Source organism: Lutra lutra, chromosome 7 (genome assembly GCF_902655055.1).
Source record: "Lutra lutra chromosome 7, mLutLut1.2, whole genome shotgun sequence".
In the NCBI taxonomy this organism is placed as follows: domain Eukaryota; kingdom Metazoa; phylum Chordata; class Mammalia; order Carnivora; family Mustelidae; genus Lutra; species Lutra lutra.
The window spans coordinates 46,071,059-46,088,294 of NC_062284.1; the positions used below are offsets into that span (position 1 = coordinate 46,071,059).

The following is a 17,236-nucleotide window of genomic DNA, read 5'->3' on the forward strand; positions in this document are numbered from 1 at the left end:
GGCACCAACTCCAGGCCAAGCACTGTGCCCAGCACTGAGGATGCCCAGCGAAGCTAGCCCCTCCCCTCAAAGAGTTTGCAGACCAGTGGGGAGGGACAAGCTATATACTCATTGTCCCAGAAAGGACTGTGTACCTGGATTCGCCCCACCCCCAAAACAAAGCTGGGCATAAAGCCCATAAAGAAGCATAAAGAGGGGCGCCTGGGTGGCTCAGTAGGTTAAAGCCTCTGCCTTCCGCTCAGGTCATGATCCCAGAGTCCTAGGATAGAGCCCCCCCCCCACCCCGCATCGGGCTCTCTGCTCCTCGGGCAGCCTGCTTCCTCCTCTCTCTCTCTCTGCCTGCCTCTCTGCCTACCTGTGATCTCTGTTAAATAAATAAATAAAATCTTTAAAAAAAAGCATAACAAATGCTTCTTTAATTGATGTAATAAAAACTACATCGTTTTATTTCAGGAAAGCCTTGATCCCATCAGTGTTACACTTACTGGCTTACTTGCAGTGATCTTGATTTTTGCCACAGTTTGATGGGAAAATTACTGATTTGAGAAGCCAAACCAGAAACACAGCAGAGCAGGAATATCAAAGAGGCTCAATCGTGAGGCTCATTCTACGTGAAATTACTGGTGAGCTGACATAATGGAATCAAGAATATTCTAATCCAATCTGCAAGGGAGACTAAATTAGGGCTTCTCTGAGGTGCTTGAGGTTTGAAATACAATTTCTTTTTTTTTTTAAGATTTTATTCATTTATTTGACAGAGAGAGATCACAAGTAGATGGAGAGGCAGGCAGAGAGAGAGAGAGAGAGGGAAGCAGGCTCCCCGCTGAGCAGAGAGCCCGATGCGGGACTCGATCCCAGGACCCCGAGATCATGACCTGAGCCGAAGGCAGCGGCTTAACCCACTGAGCCACCCAGGCGCCCCTGAAATACAATTTCAAGAGACCTCAAAAAATTAGGGTGAAGGAAATTGCTGCAGAAAGAGGGGGATGTTCCAGATAAGCCAGGTTGGTGGGGAAAAACAATAACCCAAAAGGGGGGTAGTGAGGAAAAAAACAAACCAGATGTGAAGATGGCAGAAAAAGATCCGAGAATTGTTTGTCATGAGCCAAAGACTGGATTTCAATTCCCTAAGATCGTGGCTCTGAGCAGGAGCCCAAATCCCATTTTGCCAATCAGCATGTTGAAAAGAACATCACACCCCTTCTGTCCCAGCTCTGTATGCCCAGAACTTGGGGGCAATGCCCTCTCTTCTGGACCTGTTTCAGCAGCAGGGTTATGAGAAACATGGGCAGGAGGCTGAGGAACAGGGGAAAGTAGGATCAGGGTGAATGAGCAAAGCCTGGAGAGCTCCCCTATTCCCCACTCCTGTCTGCCTTGGGGTGAGAACACCCCCAAGCACCCATCCTAGTGTTCAAGTCTGTCCTTCCGTAAGGGCCCTAGGACCCTCTCTGCTTCCTTTGCCCCTAGAGCTGGCCTGCTTAAAGATTTGCCCACAAACTTTGGTCTAGCTCTAGCCCGCGGTCAGAAATCCCTGGCCTACAACCCCAAGCCAACGGGGAGGAGGCCTAGGGACCTCCAGCCCTCCACTCCCACGCTCCATCTTCCTGCCCCAGACCAGTTCCAGGCCCCAGGTTGGCAGGGGCGAGTTCCTAAGTTACCAGGTAAAATGTCCCTTCCCACCCTGGCCAGCGCAGCCCTGGGGGGTAGTGCCCCCCCCCCCCCCCCGCGCCAGGCACCGAGTCCAGGAAGCGAGAACAGCCGGACACTCACAGACAGCGTACACTCACACACTTGCACACGCACACACGTCCTCCCTCACACCCTCACAGACGCATGAGGCACGGGGCCTCGGCGGCCAGCGACTGCGCGGCGCGGGGTTAATTGAATGCACATTGATTCTGCCGCCCGCCCGGCCCGCCAGGCCCGGCCTGGGCGAGAGGCGGCCGCGCTTGGTGTCTGGGGTGGATCATCCCTCCTCCCGCCGCCGCTGTGACAACAAGCGGGGCCCGGGGTGGGGAGCGGAGCCCCGGCTCCTGGCGCGCGCCCTCCGGAACGAGGCGGGGACGGCCGCAGTCTGGGGACTTGGGACACGTGCACGACCGGCCGGGGGCGAGGGGGAGCAAAGGCGAGTAAGAACGGCGGGGGAGCTTTTCTGCCAAACTTTGATCCTAACATTTAGAAAAGGAGGAGGCCAAGCCCAGCGCACCAGGAGAGCCCGAGAGAGGGAGACGGAGGAGAGAGCTGGAGCAAGCCTGGAGAGGGGCGCGGAGGGGAGGGGTTGGGAGGAGGGACGCTGTGCAAGACAAAATCGAGTCAGCGCCTCCAAACCTTAGAAGGTAGAAGGGACTTGAGGAATCTTTTAATCTGGCTCTTTTCACACTGCCTCCCACCTATGAGGAAACTGAGGCACTGTGAACTGACGGGTCCAAAGTCATACAGGGGTGAGTTTACACTAGAAATTTACACTAGAAAATCTAGAGGTGGGATCCAGGGAGGGCACAGAAGTAAGCATGACGGTGTCTGAGTCAATCCAGGACCCTCAATAGTGGTGGGGCCACAGGAGGTGTCCCTTCCAAGCCAGTGTAAGCCAGGTACCTGGTGTGGGGCCCTGGCTTCAGCTCTCCCCCTCCCTTCAGCTTCCTGCCCTGCTAACACCAAAACCCACTAAAGTCCCAATAAAGGGTGCCAGCTGCCACCTGTGGTGGCAAGGGGGTGGGGAGGTAGGACCCTACACCCCACAAATGCCTGGATCCTATTCCTTCTCTCCCCTTCAAAGACCAAGTAGGGCAGCACTCCCTCCCACTCCCACCAAGACAAACTGAGGCCCAGCAGCTTTGGGGGTAGGGAGCAGAAAGCTTGAACCCAGAGCTGAGCCAAGCCTCAGCTCTAGTCTGTCTGCATCTCACAATGGTTCTGCTCCTTGAGGGTGTCGGTCCTCCCACTACCGTCCCATGGCAAGAGCGAGTGGAGTTTTACTACAGGTGGGGTCTGGGGACACATTACAGGCTGTCCTTGATTTCTCCCCACAAACTTGTGCAGAGGCTTTGCAGACACAATCCCAGGTGGGAAGGGGCTTGGTTGGGAGGGGGGACATGGAGGCATGCTGGTGGCAGGCAGGGCCACAGGCCAGAGCACATGCCCCAGGAATTATCAGCTTCCCCAAACCAAGAGCCTTCAGGCTGGGCATGGGGGCAGGAAGCAGGACTCGCAGCAGCAGCAGCAGAGGTCAGGTCTGTGGGGGGTGACTATGAGGAAACCTTGAGCACCAGGGAAGCTGCTGGATCGCAAGAGGATGGGTTTTGTGCTTCCCAGAAGTACAATTCCCCTGTTTCTGGCTGTCACCCCAAGACCCAGTGCCTGCTCTGATCCAAGGACCCCAGCAAGAACTTCCCTCTCCCCTTGCCAGTAAGTCTCCCTGCACCCTTCCAGCACGCACAGCCTCTGCTGTGCTGCTCAGGTTACCAAGAAGCCTGCTTCAAGAAGCCTGCCATCCAACCTATTGTTCAGTGGGGCCAGGAGGGTGGGGGCCCAAACGGAGACCCCTCCTCCAGGGTGGGGTGGGGGCGGATTCTCCCAGCCACCCCAGCAGACAGGAACTGTAGCTTTGGGCTTCAGGAGAGAGGCATCCAACCCCAGGAGGCCTTAGGCTACCCTGCCCAGGCAAAGGGACAGCACAAGGACAATCAGCAGCTTGGTTCCTGTAGGCTGATTATGTCTCTTCTCTCCTCCTCCTCTCCCCCACCCCAACAGGACCCCTGGGGAGAAGGATCCTTCTCTAGCCACACCAGTTCCTCTCCTGTGATTTGTTCTGAATTTTCAAACAAAGAGTAATTATGACAGATGTGGAGCAATCAGCGTCATTATGCGGAAACAAGAAAGGGAAAGGGAGCTGAGGGGGCCCCACGGGGGAGGGGAACTTGTCTTTCCTCCTCGGGAAGAAGCAACTCCCACCTCCAGCGCCAGCAGCCCCGGCACCCTCTAAACTTCGTCGCCTGCCAGGAACCTGTATCCTGCACTCGGGGTAGAGCAAGACTTCTCTGTGCAGAGCCTGCCAGCCTAACTGGCCCTCCACGCTGTGGGCCTCCAGCAGCGGCTCTGGGCGGGGGCCGTGTAGCCCATCCTGGCCCAGCTGGACGTGGCTCCCATTTTGGCCAGGGTTCAAGGCTCTGTTCCCAACACTCCCCATCTCCACCCTGTATGTGTCAAGGTACCCAGTTCTATTTCTGAGGCAGTAATTCTGATTATGTTCTCCAGGGACTCTAGCCCCCTCTAAAGGCCCTCAGGCCATTGATCTTTGGGCCTGGCAGACCTGGGTTTAAATCCCAACTTCCCTACTTATACTGTGTGCCCTTGGGCAAGTTAATTAACCATCCTGGGCTTCTGTTTACTCATCTGTAAAATAGGACTAGTAATACCTATTAAGGGAAATGTTGTGGGAATTAAGTAAATTAACACATCAAGGGCTAAGGACAGTGCAGCCCCATATTACTAGGAAGACTTTTACTAGTTAGTTCAGTGCAAGTGCCTGCACATAGGTCGCCCTCGAATCACAAGGCTCAGCATCCAGTGTGCTCTGGAAACTTGGAGGCCCCCGAAATACGCCCGTGGATGTCAGGAGCCCACACTCAACGTTTGCTGGTCAACAAATATCCAGAACCACAACCACAGATAAAGCCTAGGGCAGGGCAGTGCACAAGAAAAAGAGAAATATATGTATACATGTACCAGCTTCCCCTTGGCGCAGGGAGCACATAAAAAGATCCCTCCCCTCCCCATCTGGAGAGGCACCAGGCCCGTGAGAGGGGTGACGTGCCCAGGAGGCTCTCTTACCTGCCCAGGCTGGAGAACCAGCCAAGTCCCTGGGCAGGTTACCTACTTAGAGACTCAATTTTCAAGTCTGTAAAATGAGAAGCTTGGACCAGATGAGCTCCAAAGCTAGTCCCTCTGCTCTGGATGCCTGTGGTCCCGCTGGAGGCTGGGAAGCCTCCAAGGTCCTAGCTAGGGGGAGACCTGCAGGGTCTTTTGCTGCAGCCTGCAACTCAGGGAAAGGGCGAGGGAGGACTCTGTTCTCTCTCACGGTGGTCTGCCCCTCCTCTCCATTTAGGTGGTCTGGTCTCCGTCTGCCCACCCTAAGGCCCTAGAGCCTCTCTCTGGTCCCCCCTTCACATTCCAATGGCCTTGGGGCAGCAGCCAGACCAGAAAGTCTAGTTCCTGCCCATTATCACTGCTCGCATCTGTACTGCAACCCAACACCAGCATTCCAGAGAGCGGCCTGGGGCTGCCCCCACCACCCACCGTGGTCAGTGTCCAGGCTCAGAGACAAGCCTCAAGCAGGGGCCAGTGTTCTCAGATTCCTCCCAGGGAAGGTCTGCCCCCAGGGGGCTCTGGCTTGCTGGGGAGGCCATGGACCATTTCCATGGGGGTCATCTTTAAACCTCACCCTCTCTGTCTCCTTTTCTTATCTCTTTGCTCTGTGCCCAGGACTGAGCTTCTCAGGGGGGCTCTCTCCCCCAGCAAAGAGAGGATGGTGGACACAGGAGTTGCCACAATTGGAGAAACAGGCAGGAGGAAGGATAGAACAAGGGAGAGAGGAGCAGAAGAAAGGACAGGGCGGGAGGAACAAGGGCTGAGGGCGATAAAGACAAAGATGTTAAGCATGACCCCACAGGAAGGCAGAGGTGGAGTGCAGTCCGTGGGAGAGTGTCAAAGCCAAGATCCAGAGAGGAGAGAGAGAAAAGTGGGTGGGAGAAGCTGGGAGGTGAACCCACTGCATCATATTTTTCTCCCCCTGCCTGAATTAGGTGGCTGGCTGACTGGCCGTAGGCCCATACTCCCCACTCCTCCATCTCCCTGGGGTCTGGGGTCTGGCCAGGAGCTCCTCCTGCTCAACCCCTGCCTTTCCACCTTCACTGGTCCCAGTGGCACATGTCCAGGCACCCCTTCTCAGGAAGCCACTGGGACTGCTCCCATCTGTCTTCTGTCCTAACCTTATACTTGAGGGCAGTCACAAGAGTTGGGTTAGCATTTCTTGGAGGCGGTGAACCGGAAGCAAGATGAGAAATCAAAGAGTGATCCTTGGTGGGGATACAGAGCCACATAGGCCAGCAGGCTCGGACTGCAATCAGACTGTTGGCACTGCCTAATAAATAACTAAGAATACGGCATCAACTCCCAAGGTGCTTCCATGCCTGCAAGCCTATGAGGTGAGCCCCCACCCTCCACCAGTGACCTGGGGATTATCTCCCTCTTCTCTCGCTTCAGCTGGTTGAGTATCACTCCTTGTGGGACCTAAACAGCACCGACCATTGTCTCTTGGCCTGTGCCTGTTCTGTCCACTCTAGCCTTCCAATCTGGCCACAATGCCCAAGGGAAGTGCTTGGAGAAGAGAGGGACCCCAATCCTGGGCCCCATACACCTTCTTCAGGCACACACCTGCACGCTCAGGTCGCCACACAGGTCCATGTGGCAGCGCACACACACTACCGTTCTCTCCATTCCTGGGTGCAACAAGGCTATGGTCAGAGAAGCTTTGGGTGCCCTAGGTGAATCACACAAGACAGACATTTTTTGAATCACTCGGTCCAGTTTAAACAAAGACAGCTGCGAGCAGTTTGGTTTTCCATCCCACATGCCCTTCTGTTCCATTCTACTGTTTTTGAAGCCTGTGTAGAACAGCCTTCAAGCTGCTGTGAAAAGTCTCTCTCTCTCTCTCTCACTCATACACACACACACACACACACACGCGCGCGCGCGCGCGCGCGCGCACACACACACTCACTCTCTGGCCGGCAGGGACTCTGGAGAGGAGAAGGAAAGGCAATACAAGAAAGCCAGGAGTGAAAAAGTCCTTTCTCCCTGGGGGCGGGGAGGGGACAGGGGGCTAAGGGGGGGCTGGGGGCCTGTTTCATTTGCAGGCTGCAAATGCCTCTCCTATTCACGGGCCCACATTCCCAGCCAAGGCGCCCGGCCACGGACAATGCCGGGAACAGGAACAGAGGAGATTTGCACATTGTGTTCAAGGGGCCAGCTGGCTGCCTGCGACAGTGGAGCCAAGGTGTGGGAACCAGAAGCATTCGACTTCCACATTCGAGTCCTGCGGGTGGGGGCCAGGGGGGCCCTCCCCCCTCAGCTGGGGCCAGTGTGGCTAGGGACAGGGACCTCATCCAGCCAGGGACTGAAGTTCAAGGCAGGAGACCCGGAGACCCACGCCTGAAGGGTGCCAAGTGCTTTGGTCTCCGCCTCACACCCCATGTGGCCAGGAAGAGTCTCAGGTCCTCTGCAGATAAACACCCAGCAGCAGCCACCCACGATCGTGCCGGGTGTGCTCTGTTCCCTCACGGACCCGGCCCGCTCCCGAGCTTCTGCTCCTCTGAGCTATGCTATCAATTACAAGGCCAGGAGAGACACACAGAGAGAGAAAGCAAGGGAGAAGCAGCACGAGAAACAAGGGAGAGTGAGCTTTGCACCCGCAGGGCCACATGTTCATTTAGTTTTTACCAAGCTCCACAGGGAGGGGACGTGAGAAATACAAAAGCGAAGCCCTTTAGGAGCCTGAAGTCTAGTTGAGGAGACAGATGGAATGTCCAGCCACAAAACAGTACTTAACAATGTAAGCAGCCATCACTGAGGGGAAGCTTGAGCCTGAGTGTCACAGGCCACGAATCCACCCTGCCTTAGCAGGGGGAGAGGAAACTGATCAGCTAAGGGACAGATGGGCAAGAAGAGACTGGGAAAAGGCCCAGCAAAGGCGAGCATGTCCCCAGGACTGGCTGGATGGCAAACAAGCCTTCACACCTTAGAGCAGACAAGAACCTGAGCCCAAGCACCCACTTTCACAATAAGGAAAGCAAACCCTAGAGAGGGCGAGTGACTTGCCCAGAGCTACGCAGGAGCCCGGTGTCCAGGCAAGCGCCCTTCCATCACACCTCACAGCAGCTAGGGACTGTCCAAGGAGCGTCAGTGGGGTATCAACTGGCATGTGGAAAGGGCCTGACCCTCCCCCATTTGCACCTGACTCTGGTGTAGTTACACGTGAGCTGTGGGAAAGGAGAGTCGGCCTCTGCACTGCCAGCCCGCTCGTCACACCAGTGACATTTCCGCTGGGACACCTGCTTCCTGCTCCACTTGGTAGGCAGATGTGTGTGATTGAGAGGCAGTTGGTGGGGGCTTCCTCAGGGATACCTCAGCTGAGCTGCCCTTCAAGGAGGAGAGAGAAGCTTGGGCTCCATATAACAGGCCTGAGTGTCCAACCTCCAGGTGACACAGGCCTCTGGGGTTCCCAGTCACTGCACCAGGAACCGCTTCCCTCCAAAGCCCACTGCCCTACCCTGAAACACTTTGGGGTCCCCTCAATACACTGAGCCCCCCAACACAAACTGTTCTCCCCATTAGCTCCAGCCCATGGTTCTTCTGCCACTGCCCCCTCACCCCCAGCTCCGAGTTGGTTCCACAGATCTGGCTCCAGACCCTGATCCCAGATTCACAGATTCACGGATCTTGCTGCTAAAAGTGGGTTCCAGAGTAGCTGTTTAAACTGCTTTCCCTCAGGTGGGTTGAGAATGAATCAGATTTCAGAAGTGGGTGCCTGAGGGTCTGAGAAGTCGGTGAAGGCAGCAGGAGACTCCCCCTTGCCCCACCCCACAGCCTCTTCCTAGGAGTCTGGGCTCACCAAGGGCCTTCCTGGAATCCGCACAAGAGGAGCTTAGAACCCTGCATTCCTCAGAATGATAATGTTAATATTTGAGGAACACTTTCTAGGTGCCTTGCACCGTGCTGAGTTCTTCACCCAGACTGTCACAGGTAATCCTTATAACATTCTTTGTTGGGAAGTCCTATTTCCCCATTTTTGAGGCTAAGGCGTGCCCGGCTGGCTTAGTAGGTAGAGCATGCAACTCTGGGTCATGAGTTTGAGACCCACATTGGGTGTAGAGACTGCTAAAAAATAAGTAAACAAAAAAAGTAAGTGTAGGGGCGCCTGGGTGGCTCAGTGGGTTAAAGCCGCTGCCTTCAGCTCAGGTCATGATCCCAGGGTCCTGGGATCGAGCCCCGCATCGGGCTCTCTGCTCAGCGGGGAGCCTGCTTCCCTTCCTCTCTCTCTCTGCCTGCCTCTCTGCCTACGTGTGATCTCTGTCTGTCAAATAAATAAATAAAATCTTTTAAAAAAAAAGTAAGTGTAAACAACTTGCATTGGAATTTTAAAAGATAACAAAATATTATATCTAGAAAATAAAGACTCCAAACAGGTAAGTGACTTGTCCATGTCCGTCCAGCGGGGGGCAGTAGCTTCTGCAGTTTACCCTCACAGCCACCGCTGGGCCTGCCCTGTGGGGACAGCCCCAGGCGGGGAGGGAGGACATCCTGGCTCTTGGAGGACTGGGCCACCATCCAGATAGGCTGAACCTCATCCTAAATTAGTGGTCAGTACCTGGCACTGACAAAACTATTTAATGTCTAAAGGTCAAGCCCCATGCCAGGTTTTTACACCCAATCTACTCATTTCATCCTCCAACAGCCTTGATAGGCTGATAGGGTTATGACCATTTTTTCAGACGAGGGCTCAAGAGGATTAGTAACTCATCGTTGAGTGGCAGAGCTGGGGTTCAAACCCATCTGGGTTTGCTCCTGCACCACATTCTGCCAACCTCACTGTGTTGCCCACACACCCCCACACCAGAGTTGGTGGATGGCCTGGGGGGGTGGGCTCTGCTCTAGCACCTGTGAGCCAGCAGGATCCATCAGTATCGCCTGGCCTTTGGTGAGACATGCAGGACCCCAGGCCTTGGCCTAGACCTACTGACTCAAAATACAAATTCTATCAGGTTCCCCAGGTACTTCATGGGCACAGTAGCATTTGTGAAGTCCCACTCTAGATCACATAGATCTTTGCTCCGATTCTCCAAGGGGCATAGGACCAGAAAGTGAAGGGTAGGGCCTGAGGGCATCTGCCTGAGGGGAGTTAAGGGTGGGTCCCCCAAGCATCCCCCCTCCTTGTATCTAGCCCATCTTTTTTTTTTTTTTAAAGATTTCATTTTGGGGGTGCCTGGGTGACTCAGTCAGTTAAACATCCCTCTCTTGATTTCCACTCAGGTCATGATCTCAGGGTTGTGAGACTGAGCCCAGTCTGGTGCTCACTTCAGATTCTCTCTCTCAGGGCCCTGAGTGGCACAGTTGGTTGAACATCCGACTCTTGGTTTTGGCTCACATCATGATCTCAGGGTCTTGAGATCAAGCCCCACATCAGGCTCAACACCAAGTCTGCTTGAATTTCTCTCTCTCTCAAATAAATAAATAAATCTTAAAAAAAAAAAAGATTCTCTCTTGCCTTCTGCCCCTCCCCCCACTTCTCCCTCTCTCTTTAAAAAAAAAAGGTTTTATGTATGTTTGTATGTATTTGAAAGAGAGATTGTGGGGGCGCCTGGGCGGCTCAGTGGGTTAAGCCTCTGCCTTTGGCTCAGGTCATGATCTCAGGGTTCTGGGATCGAGCCCCGCATCAGGCTTTCTGCTCAGCAGGTAGCCTGCTTCCTCCTCTCTCTCTGTCTGCCTCTCTGCCTACTTGAGATCTCTCTCTGTGTCAAATAAATAAAATCTTTAAAAAAAGAGAGAGAGAGAGAGATTGTGAATGAGAGGAAGAGGGAGAGAGAACCTGAAGCACTCTGGACTGAGCACAGCCTGACCCGGGGCTCGATCCCACAACTGGGAGATCATCACCTGAGCTGAAAACAAGAGTCAGATGCTTAACTGACTGAGCCACCCATGTGCCCCAAAAGATTTTATTTTTAAGTAATCTCTACACCCATCATGGGGCTCAAACTCACAACCCCAAGATCAAGAGTCACATGTTCCATCTACTGAGCCAGCCAGGCGCCCCATTGCCCATCCCTCTTTGGGGTCGTCCAGGTACACAGACTTCAACAGGTGTGAGGCAATGCACATGTTCCCCCTGGGTCAGGTGACACACATACCCTCCCAGAGGCCCTCCAGAGGGATGGCAGAGGGTTTCAGAGGCTAACCTGGCTTCAGCCCATACTCTGAGGCTTGGGAGAATCCCTAGGCCCTCCCAGGAAGGAGTTAAAACAGAACAAGTTGCTCTCTGCCTCCAATAATTCCACTCCCTGGTAGATTTCCCTGGTGTACTTCCTAACCGAATCCCAGTGAGGGAGAGAGCTGGGGGCTGGGAACACGGTCAGGCAGTTTGCTTTCGTTGGCAATGTCTGTAAAATCACCTTTCGATGAAGAATGCCGTATTGGCTCCCATGTGCCTCCTCTATACTAGGCAAATCATGGGATGTGTCAGTCCTTCCAACCATCCCACAAATGTAGGAGTATTTGCACATTTCACAGGTGAGGAATCTGGCCCAGAGAGAGGCTAACTTGTCCGTGTCTGTCTCATTATTAACAAGTGTCTCAGTTTGCAGCCTCCAGACCCCAAGCACATGGAACTGCAGGCCAGAGAAACCAGACATGCCAGAAGCAGGAATACTCTTAGGACCCTGAGCCACTCTGTCCTAAAAAGGAGATACTGGGAACAGAAGCCACCAAGGAACCAGCGTGCAATGTAGCCCAGCCTGGTCAGGCCATCTTTTTTTTTTTTTTTTTTTAAAGATTTTATTTATTTGACAGAGAGAGAGATCACAAGTAGGCAGAGAGAGGCAGAGAGAGGAAGGGAAGCAGGCTCCCTGCCTAGCAGAGAGCCCAATGTGGGGCTCGACCCCAAGACCCTGGGATCATGACCTGAGCTGAAGGCAGAGGCCTTAACCCACTGAGCCACCCAGGTGCCCCTGGTCAGGCCATCTTTTGATGACAACATCTGAGGCCACTGGGATGGAAGAGGGAGCTTTTTCCTTAAAGATATTTATTTATTAGACAGAGAGATCACAAGCAGGCAGAGAAGCAGGCAGAGAGAGAGGAGGAAGCAGGCTCCCTGCCCAGCAGAGAGCCTGATGTGAGGCTTGATCCCAGGACCCTGGGATCATGACCTGAGCCGAAGGCAGAGGCTCTAATCCACCGAGGCGCCCCAAGAGGGGGCTTTTCTAGTTGTGGCCTCAGGCCCAGAGCTCAGAGGCCCCAGCAGGGCTCCCCCCACAGACCTGGGCCCCTGTGTGCCCCACTGGCGAATCCGCTGGGTAGACTGTGTGTCTGTGAGTTGTGCTGAACCTGCCGATTCCCCATCAGCCCCCAGGGAGCAGGCAGGAGAGGCAGGGGCTCCAGAGGGCTCCTCACACCTTTCAGCAAGGCACCCTCCCATGTCACACAACATCTGCAGTGCCCGCAGGCACACGGGCAGGGAGTTATTACCAAAGGAGAAAACTCAGGCAGCTAATCAGCTTTGGAGGTTTCTAGGGACATCAGCTTGTGAAGTGAGAAAAGGAGATCCAGCCACCCGGTTGCTTGGTACCCAAGCATTCCCCCATGGGGTCACAAGCCTTGCAGAGGAGAGAGAGGCCATATCAGATCGCTGGTGCTTAGAGGCAACCCCCCAGCTGTCCCCAGGACCCCAAAGGATTAACCAGGCTGACCTCACCCACTGGCCCTTCCCTCAGCCCACAGCTCAGTTTCTTATACTGTAGGAGTTTAAGGAGACCAGACATCTTGAAGGTATTACCATTTATAGAAAAGCACATTTACAATTAGCTATATAAACACCTGGGATTTATCTCCCAGAATTCTAGGCTGGCGATGTAGGGGCCAGTGCTGACACAAGCCAGGGACAGTGTGGGGATCCTCTCCTCAAGAAATCTTACTTCTCTCCCCGGCAAATCTTGGGGGCCCTGCCCTGCATCCTCGTCCACGCTTCTCTTCCTCATACCCTGCCATCTGCTGAGAGGCCGCACCAGCCTTCCCTGCACCGCTGAGAGCTGGCGTGGAGGGGTCACTGAGCCAGAAGTGATTGGGTCTCCAGGTCCAGGGCTGCCTCCCAGCGAGCTCCATATGGGGGCCTGAATCAGCCTTCTTTAGAACAAAGGGGCATCTTCAACTCAGTGAGAAGCCTCCTGCCTCAGAACGATTCATCACTCACCAGCCATTCTGAGCAACTGGGCAAATGCCCTAAGAGCCAGGAGGAAACTGGCAGGCCCTCAGCTGGGGGAGCAGCGGCATGCCATGGGAGTTAGGCAGGACGGGTAGGGCTTCTACTGCCCAGCCTTCTAAAGAAGGCTGATTCAGGCCCCCATATGGCTGCCCGAATTCCCCTCGGGTCATGATCTCGGGGTCCTGGTATGGAGCCCCCGTCAGCTCCCTGCTCAGCGGGGAGTCTGTTTCTCTCTCTGCTTCTGTCTCCTTGCCATCCCCACTTGTGCTAGCTCTCAAATAAATAATAAATAAAATCTTTAAAAAATAGAATTATTACCAACACCTTTAAGGCATAGCTTCTTTAAGCAGCGTCTTTAAGGGGCACTCCCCCAGAAGTACGAAGTTGTGGGGTAGAGAACTACCTAGCACTTGCTAAAACTTTCACCTTCTCTCAAGAGCAGTGGTTCTCAAGCCTGACACACACCTTGCCTCATATCCCCAGCTTGCCCCCTTCAAGATCCATAGGTAATTCTGGCTTACACAACCACGAGTGCGCATAAATTAAAGAACAACTGAATTTTTGCGGGACAGGGCAGTAGAACACAGCCATCATTTCATCTCAACTACTGGTGGTCGATCAGTGTAAGCAAAGCACAATTCTAGAACTGAAACACCCCGCCTGGCCCTTTCTCTCCCGTGCAAAACACATCAGATGTCAAGTCACCACAATGTGTACTTTAAAGACTTATAATTTTATTGTCAATTATCCCTCAATAAAGCTGAATTTTTTTTAAAGAGGCACATTAGCATGAAGGTGAGTGGGAGTAATGTCATCATTGTGATAACCTTGAAATTAACCTACCACATTTTTTGTAAAATGAATTGTTGACAAGCTTCCGAATATCATTATCCTACCCAAAAGATCTGAAAGTCAGCACATAATTTAAAATTGCATGTAGCCAAATTGCCCTTCAAAATTCTCTTAAATCACCCATAAAGTATGACAGTTGTATCCTGAGACACAAGCATCCCACTCGATGGACTGGGACGCTCCCAGTGCAGCCACGTGGAAGCTAAGACACACCGACCCAAGAGTTGGATACAGCTTGCTCTCTTTCTCTCCCTCCCCCCCCCCAGCAGTATTTGGCTGTATTCTTGCCGAATCCCATTCCAGTCAGTTAAATGAGTACAGGATATAATTCCACCGCCACAAATGACTACGATGTACGTCTCAACTGACCCATGCTGAGAAATCAGTCCTCCAGAAGGCTGCAGAAGAGGAATTGCTTCGCCTGACCCCAACCCCTGGGCAGACCCTGGATCCCCAGACTAGGAAAAAACAGTAAGGGGTGTCCACTTACTTGCAGCCTGGATTCGAGCCTTCCGGCTGACCACGAGTCCAAAGCGGTTCTGAGCCACACACTCATAGTCACCCTCATCTGAGGGGCTTCCTCCCCGATCCAGCTGGAAGTGAGGGAGCATCAGGGACCCGTTGGCCAGCAAGGTGGCGTGGGTACTCTCCAGCAGCTCCACTCCATTCTTCCTCCAGGTGATTCTCACTGGAGGGGTCCCCTCCACCCTGCAGCCCAGCACTACAGGCTGCCCAGGAACTGCAACATCATCACTTGGCTCCACAGCAAAGGCCAGTTCGGCAGAGTGGCCGAGACCTGTATCGGGTGGGGGAGATGGAAGGAAAAGGAGAGGTTAGTGTGAACTGCACAGGCAGGAAGAACTTCATACACAGATGGCCCAAGTTCCCAAAACTGTACATCCACCCCATCTTTCAGTAATGTCAGTAGAAATCTCTATTACATATATAATTTTATGCATTAGAAAGTGCTGTCTTATGCAGTACCTTTCTCAATCAGCAGACCATCTCAGAGAGAGATATTATTTGTACCGTTTCCTCGTTTTACAGACAAGGGAACTGAAGCCCAGAGATAATGAAACAACTTGTCTAGGGTGTCACAATTCATAGTAACACATCTGAGATCCAAAAGTAAGACTGATTCTAACATGGCTGCTACCACTTCTGTGATCACTCTGGCTACACACTGCAGCCTCACAGACTTTCAAGGTCAAAGTGTTCAACCTGTCCTAGCATCCCATTCCTCATTTGATAGGTACAGGTTAGGCAATGTGCCAGCCCCACTGCCTCTGCCCTAGGGCACTCTATGTTTTGGTTTATGTGGTTGTTTTGCTGTTGTCATAAGAAGAATTGAGGGTACCAAGTGTCAACTCAGAGTTCCCAAAATTCAGGAAGAGGGAGGATTTCTAGAATCCTTACTCCGACCGACCTCACCGCTCCCGTAGAACAAAAACTGAGCTGGAAGAAGAGAAGGGGAACGAGGAGAGAGGGAAGAAGGTGATTGGGGAATGAGGGGGAAGCCCGACAGGAAGGACAAGAGCTCCAATCCCAGGCGTGATGCCAAGTTCCCAATTTCTCCAACGAGCAACTTACCAGGCCAGTTATCACCTCACTCCGGGAGGAATGAACCCACCTGGTCTGAAAGGGCAGCCACCGACCCCCTCGTCACATTTCCAGGGAACTAGCGATCCTGGAGCTGGCCCCTCCCCAACAGACAAGCGCCCTCCCTGGTTGGGGGAGACGGAAAGTGGGTGGGGAGAAAGGAGGAGGGGGACCCGCCTTACCGACGATTCCCCCAGCCACGGGGATATGTAATAATTTAAGACATTTGAGGGTCATATCCTTTCAAACCCCTACCCACGCTCCCCCTGCCCTGCATTTCAGCCGCTTCAGCCCCCAACTCAACCCCAGTACAGCAGTCGAGGAATAAAGTTTCTCCTAGATGCGGACGCGGTATTCTGCTTCTCCGGAGCAGAGAGGAGGGAGAACACCGCCTAGACCAGCGTCTGTGGAGAACCTGGGGTGGGAGGGGAAGGGCCTAGATGTGCGCTCCCCTCCCGTGAGATGGGCCCATTACAGCCCCTGAGGGAACAGGGTGGTGGTGACGCAGCTCTGGGCAGCAACGCGGGCAGACCCCGAGCCCGGGGTCAGGGGCGCTCTGCCCGCGCACCCTCTCGGGAAGGGCCGGCACGTAAGCGTCCCCGAAGCTCGCTCCCTCTCGGTCGGCTTCTCTTCCCCTTCCCCGGCCGCGCGGTCTCCCTCGGGTCTCCTCCTCCCCACGCGCGGCCCGCCGGGACTCTGCCTCCTCCTCTGCCTCGGTCTCCGCCGAGCACTCCCGGTGCCAGGGCCAACTCTCGACCCGGGACGTGCCCGGTCGGGCCCGCCTCCGTCCCCCCGCCCCCCCGCTCGGCTGCGTTCGGTCTCGGCCGCCTCGGGCTACTCTGGCCCGCAGCCGGGCTCCGCGCCCCCCGGCCCGCCCCCTCGGACGGGACTCGGCCCTGAGGTGCCCCCCTGGTTCGCTTCTCCCTCTCCCCAACTCCCGCCGCCCGCCCGCCCGTCTCGCTTCTGCTCTGCGGCGCTCCGTGCTCCTTGGTCTGGGCTTGCGTCCTGCCCGAGTCCCGGAGCCTCAGCGCCCTGAATCGGAGTCTCTCCTCGGGGGCCGCGTCCTCAGCATCCTCCTGCCGGCTGGGCCGCCGGCCTCGGGGCCCTCTCCCCCAGCTCCACCCCGTCCCGCTCGGCTCTCCTTCTCGGACAAGTCCCTCCCGCCCCGGGTCCGCCCGCAGGGTCCGCGCCGCTCTCCCCAGTTCCGCCCCCTCGCGCCCACCTACTCCCCTCTCGCCCTTCCCGGGGCTCGGTCCGCGGCCGCCCGGGGCGCTCACCGTCGCTCGGCGCGGGCAGCAGCAGCGGCAGCAGCAGCGGCAGCAGGAGCCGGCGCGGCGCGGCGCGCGGAGCAGCCATGGGGCTCTCGGTCCGCTCGGCTCGGCGAAGCGCGGCTCCGGGGCCTCTGGCGGCTCACAGCGTCCCGCGGGGTCGGCGCCGGGGCCGGGGCCGGAGCTCCGGCCGGGGCCGAGCCCGGGCGGCGGCAGGCTGGGGCCACATGCCTGCCTAGGAGCGCCGGGGGCGCAGGGGGAGCGCCGCTTGCGCCATCTTGCACCCACCCCAGCGATCTGTCAGCCTCACCCGGGGTGCGCGCTCCGCACTCGCACCGCCCGCGCCCGCCCCGCCCTCCTCCCTCCGCCCGCCGCCCCTCTTCCCTCCCCTCCCGGTCCCCTCCCCCAGCCCCTCTCCCCGGAGGCCCGGTCTGGGGAACAAAAGAGCCGGCGAGCGCTTTAAGCGGCCGGACATTCCCGGCTGCGCAGC

At 55.3% G+C, this 17,236-nt stretch overlaps 1 protein-coding gene across 5 annotated transcripts in view; it reads right to left on the reverse strand.

Moving 5' to 3' along the window:
* Positions 1-17,026, reverse strand: part of IGDCC3 (immunoglobulin superfamily DCC subclass member 3) — a 43,242-nt gene extending 26,216 nt beyond the window's left edge. For all 5 annotated transcript variants that reach the window (XR_007128870.1, XM_047738689.1, XM_047738688.1 and 2 more), the window contains exons 1-2: positions 16,756-17,026; positions 14,370-14,675 (exon numbers count right to left, since the gene is read on the reverse strand). Coding sequence is in view for 4 of the 5 variants with exons in the window: in XM_047738689.1 (XP_047594645.1) it covers positions 14,370-14,675; positions 16,756-16,834 (385 nt within the window). In the remaining variant the exon portion in view is untranslated. The remainder of the gene's footprint in view (positions 1-14,369; positions 14,676-16,755) is intronic.
* Between the last annotated feature and the right edge of the window lie 210 nt (positions 17,027-17,236).